General features: G+C 32.3%; 1 protein-coding gene across 1 annotated transcript in view; it reads right to left on the bottom strand.

Annotated features, from left to right (window-relative positions):
- Window positions 1–745: 745 nt before the first annotated feature.
- LOC136041087 (techylectin-5A-like) overlaps window positions 746–6000 on the bottom strand; it is a 28318-nt gene continuing 23063 nt past the window's right edge. Inside the window, exons 5-6 of the mRNA XM_065725641.1 lie at window positions 4451–4557; window positions 746–1810 (exon numbers count right to left, since the gene is read on the bottom strand). Of these exons, the coding sequence (XP_065581713.1) occupies window positions 1523–1810; window positions 4451–4557 (395 nt within the window). The 3' untranslated portion in view covers window positions 746–1522. The remainder of the gene's footprint in view (window positions 1811–4450; window positions 4558–6000) is intronic.

Genomic DNA, 6000 nt, shown 5'->3' with positions numbered 1-6000 from the left:
TGATACAACTTTGTGGGATTTTAGGCTATTTTTTGAAATTATCATAGGTTTGTTTTAACAATAGACCTTTACTGTTAAGATTAGCAGCTGCCATTCCTGAATCAGCTTCAAATGACGATTCATCCTCATATGATAATTTTTTCCAAAACACATTCTTAGATTTTCAGGTAATTAAGGGCCATGTCTCGGTGTTTAATACGCTGTCCCTAAAGAGGTAACCATGATAAGTATTGTATAGTCTTTTGTTTCTACTAGATAAACTTCCCACGCTTTTTTTTTTGTAATACACAGCCATACATAGTCCCCGAAATAATTGCCCGATTCGTAAAAACATAACAAAAATGCATATAAACAAATTTTTGATATTTTTTTTTTTAATATTTTGTAGTCCTCTCCACTAGAGAAGAATACCCCCAACAAAAGTTCTGGATATAACTCTGCTCAGATGTTTTTCCTTTCTAATTCGAATGCTAATGTTGTATTTTTGATTTACTCTTTTATGCTTAGAGGGAAAGAAAAAAAAACTACTTTTAAAATAATTGCCTCAAAGAAAAAGAATAATACATCTTTTGCACGTTTTCTGGCAACATTGTAACATCCTATTCTATTTCCTATTTTTGTGACCTAAGTAAATGTTGTCACAGTGGTTAACTCAATATGCGCAATAACCTTCAGGATATGAAAAAAGCACCAATAGGTTCCGGGAGTAGATCCCCTTGGAAGCTATTCTAAGCGTACATCGAAATTTTACGCAAATATTTTAATAGAATAAATCTTGATACAAAAATAAATATAATTAAATACAATGAGCAAAATTATTCAACTAATTAAAAAAGTTTAACTATTACCACATCTATGTTACTGGCTGATTATTAGCTGACCGATACTAAAATAGTGTTACCAACTACTAAAATTTTTGGAGTTAAAAAAAAAAGACCGAATTGAGCCCTAAAGCCCACTAATGAGAAAAAGTGCACAATGACTCTCACTGGTGACAATCATCAGCAATATTGCTAACAGATAAAATGTTATTGATCAAATTTTTTATTATATTTCAAGCGGCAAAGTATGGATGACTTAAAATTTATATGTTTTAATTAAAAGATAATAAAGATGATTTTTTTTTTTCATATATCAAAAAATTTCGAACTACATTTGCCCTTTACTTTTTATTGTTATATATATCTTTTTAGTCTCCAAAAGCAGTTCAAAGTTTTGTTCACAATTAAACCTTTTTTATACTTTAGCATCAAATTATATATATATATATATATATATATATATATATATATATATATATATATATATATATATATATATATTAAAAAATTTAAAAACAAATTTTGATTCAAAAATTTGGGTTTTGGGGGCGAAACAAAAGGCTGCTGTGAAAAACTGTTAGTAACGAACAGGGTCGAGATAAAATTAAAGATCAGGGATCATTAATCCTAACAAATAATCCCTCAGATCTAAGGCACACGAACTAGGTTATTGAAGCTTGATAGAATTCACAATTTTTTTTTCATGGCTTTGTTAAAGTATTTCCATCGTTATTCAATTCCAATGCATCAATCATTTCTAAATTGTTTTTTATGGAACGTACACTTTTTCCAGCAATGATGTATGTATCTTTACCAATACTAATAGGACCACGCGTCTGTGGACGAAATTTCATTCTTGTTTTCTTTAGCGAATAATGATAACCTGTCCATGTATACCAGTTGACGCCATCTGCAAATGATCGATGAGATCCACCCAAATACCAGCCGTTTAAATTAGAGTCGTGGCAGTTTCCATACCACCACGCACCCTGAAAAACAGGAAATCAGTGAGCAAAATTGCTGAATTGCTTTCATGTGACAAAACAAAACTGACAGCTTCAGAAGAAGAACACGAGGAAAAATAAATAACGATTAAAGTTTTTGCTGCTCCAGACCAAAGCACCTTTTTGTAAAAAATGAATGATTTCTATTCAATAATTTCTTTCATTCTGGAGCCGCATTCTTATAGAAATGATATACACAGTTGTAAGAAGTACTCTAAATGTAAATTTTTGGAGGATACGACAGGATACTTTGTATATAGAGTAAATATGTTGGCCTGTTTTAGTGGCATTTTTCTAAATATTAGCCTACTTTGAAGAATGTCCTATAAGCTTTATAAGTGTTCGGTGCAGCAGATCCCGTGCTTATGCGCTAGTTATTCCCATCTTACCCCCGCCCCCAAACCTTATTGTGTTGAAAATACAATAAAAAAATGTAAGAACATTCTGCTTTTTGTTCTTTAATCTCGAAAAGATGTTTGGGATAATTAAAATTCCAACAACATTCAAAGCTGTAAACAAACTTTCTTTCACAAAGATTGGGCACTGTCCCTATTTAAAGCTATTTTGATTATAAATTTTCCCCAAACTTCCTGCGAACGTTCTGTTTTTTAAACAAACCTAAACGAAGAAAGAAATCTCCGAGGCTAGAGTCCATAATTGACGGCCATATATCCCAACAAAATCCAACAGTCTGCAATATATTTTTGATGTGTTCATAAGTCTACCAATGCAGAAGAGTGAAATACGGCTTCGACTTGGAGCTTAGCTTTTTCCCCTTTATATTCTTAAACGACATCGTATATATCAATTACCATCTGATTTACATTACTTCTAAAATCTGCTAAAGTAAATGTCTCTTTTATATAGCATATCGAAGCTTATGACTAGGACTGTTAAATGTTTTTCAGGATAAGAAAACGAATTAAATCGTAAAAATTATCTCATGAATAGAATAATGGCATAATTTTTCCTACCCAAAGTATTGTGGAAATATGCTTTGGTAAATGTATAAGTACACAAAAAATAAGTAGAGAGATAAAATAACAAAACACAAACAAAAAGTGCTAACCAATAACCAAGAGCTTCAAAATAGAGAGTTGGCTAGGAGGTCTGGCTCATAAAACCATAAAAGAATTTAATACAATACAATTAAAAACAAAAAAAGGATAAATGGTCGCTGACACGCCTAAAGGTCACAAGTGACATTTTAACGCTGCTCAGGTACTTGCCAAAAAGCATTTTCTGAGCTGTTCTCAAGAGCAGGATCTTCAGGGCAATATACGTTCAACCACATTTTGAATCTTCGGGTTATCATTCTCCTGCTAATACTCCCTGCCATGCTAGCACAGCAAACAGTTTTTGAAAATTATGTGGAAAATCTTAGATATCACCTTTGGGAGTGATACCGTTTAATTAAGTACATATACAACAAAACAAGGCTTTAAGAGCTATAAATAAGTATGAAAGAGGCGTTGTTAGTACCGAATCTATTTTTCGAAAGTTTAGTATTTTAAACGTAGGACAAATTAGAGATTACCAGATTGGAACGTTTGTATATCAGTGTTTGAACAATATTGGCCCAAATGTGTTTTCTGACTTATTTAAAAGGAATGCTTTTTATCACGAGCATGATACAAGAAATGCGGAAGTGTTGGCAAGCCAAGAGCGAAATACTACACGTTCAGGTTTTACAATAACGCATATGGGTCCCACCGTTTGGAATTCGATTCCCGGGGGGATTCAAAGTGCGGTACACTTCTTGACAGACCAGCGTTGAAAATAAAAAAAAGGAAAGAAAAAAAGTGTTTGTTATAGTGATTGGAAGTTGTGAGACGACAGTATGTTTTTTTTTTTTTAATTAGTATAGATGAAGTTGATTTGAAGTAAGAAATCACTTTGACTGCTTTTACAGACCCATTTGGGCTTTCTTGCAGTCGAAGGTAGTGTATGATTTATAGTAATTTTGTTTAATAAATTATTTGTGAACTTGAACTTATTTGTGAACATAGATAAATTTAGAAAAACAGGGGGAGAAATCCTGGCCCCAAAAAGACGAAGAGCATATCGTGGCTAACGTCCTGTATACTTGACACATAGAAAAAATAAGTTTTTAAGGAGGGGTAATAAATGCAAATTCTCTTCCCATTGAAGGTTCTATTAACAATTGAAAGGAGGCTCTAGCGAAAATTCATCCAAGGAGAAACTAGTGGTAAAGAATGTGATTAAAGGCTCTTTTCCTATTTCAAAAGTTTTAGTTTTCGAGGGTAAAACTTTTTTTCGCAAAAATCAGAAATCACAGGCAGGAAAATCACGATGGTAATACGTCAAACGTTTTTTTTTTTCGTAAAAAAAAAGTCCAGTCAACGGATCCCCCTTAAAGAAATAAATTATGGTTTTAATAACAATCCTCAAACTTTTTATAGATGCATGTTTTTGTCGTTTTGACGACCTACAGGCTGTGGATGCATCAGCTGCGATAATTTTTACTGCCCATTATCAGAACGTTTTAGAAAAGAATAAAATATTGGAAGTTTTTATATTGCTAATATAATAAAAATATTATCAAAATTAAATTCGTCATTGGTAAGATTAACGATGATAGATTGTAAATAGGAAACAAAGTACCTTGTATAACCGAGAACAACTTCTTTCTTGAAATGTTCCTTCGCGTCTGTCATTGTCTGTGTCGAAAGTGCTAAATGGCAAGCCGTTGTGACTGTAGAGTGAATCACCTAAATTTGAATATCATTAATATAATTTCTTCGGAGGATGCAAAGAGGGAGGCTTTTGACAGATTGGGTTTGGGGAGAAGCGTACGTAGCTGTGTTGGACTCAATCGAGTTGGTACTGCAGTGAGTTGTTAGTAATAGTAGTAGTGTCATGAAAAACTACCCAGAAAATGTCTATAAGAAACTGACAACATGTGCTCTGATAAAAACAAATATATAACTTATATTAAAAAAAAAAAACATATATAAACAAAAACTTATATATAATTTGGAAAATATAATGAGAATCGTCATAAAAACGGTTGGACACTTTTAATGTGAGAGTAAAGTTCCAAAAACATATCTGCTTTGTTTATTAGCACAGCAACAAACATGTACTTAAATGAAGGCTTGCACTTGATGACAGTAAAGATAAGATCTTATGAGCCACAGACTTTTCTTTCATTTTGCTGGCTTAAAATTTCCCACAGAAGAACTAATCAGGTGAAACCTAGATTTTCATTCTTTTTACAAACTTAAAATTACACACATGCTTCAAAGCTTCATTTTAATATGGCGTTTACATTTGTATTAATGCAGAGTTTTAAAAGTTTAAAAAAAGCCAACCATCGACAAATTATCCGCAGAAAAGTAGGCCAGGTTCTGATTAGTAGGTGAAAATATCAAACGGAAAAAAAATCCATATAAATAAGTAAAATAGGAACATGTAAATGATAGTATATTTTTGAATATTGGACTTTGGAGGATAACCAGTGTCAATACTAGCCAAAATTTTTGAGGAGGAGTAAGAGATTTTACCGACTGATTGGTCATTTTACCGACTGTTTTTGTCAAAAATTAGCATAATATCCGTTTCGAACACAATACGTAAAATTATAGCACGAGTTGGTAAAACCACTGCATTTACCAACAGAGATTCAGATTTTGGTACATATCATGTCACTATTTTAATGCTGTTTATTTAACCAAATGGAAAATTGTGGCACCATCTGTAAAATCACAGCAGGACTCTGTAAAACTGTTGTGCTTACCGACCAAGTTCGAAATTTCTGTAGATGACATGTCAGTATTTTTATGGTCTTTATTGAACCGAAAAATTTTTTTACTGACTACTTTTGTTTTACCGAGTAACCAAAAACATTTGTAGGAGGGGGCCCCCGTTCTCCCATACGTAACTGCCCTGAGGACAACCACTAGGTTTCACAGATTTCAGCACTTTAAATTTGGCCATAATAAAATAGCAGCTTAAATAATAGGTGAAGAAATTCCAAATAAGTCTCCCCAAAGCAATAAACTAATATAACTTTTTTTCTTAATCAATGTAGCTTGTTCCTAAAACTCAATTCCTAAGTCATGATTAATATAAAAAGATCTATTTTAAAGCGTTTAGAGCATTACATAGAAATACCATGATATCTTATATAATTACCTTACCTTAATCCATCT

The sequence above is a fragment of the Artemia franciscana genome, chromosome 21, assembly GCF_032884065.1.
Source record: "Artemia franciscana chromosome 21, ASM3288406v1, whole genome shotgun sequence".
NCBI lineage: Eukaryota > Metazoa > Arthropoda > Branchiopoda > Anostraca > Artemiidae > Artemia > Artemia franciscana.
Note: the sequence above shows the minus strand (reverse complement) of the source record. Positions and strands in the feature narration are given on the sequence as shown.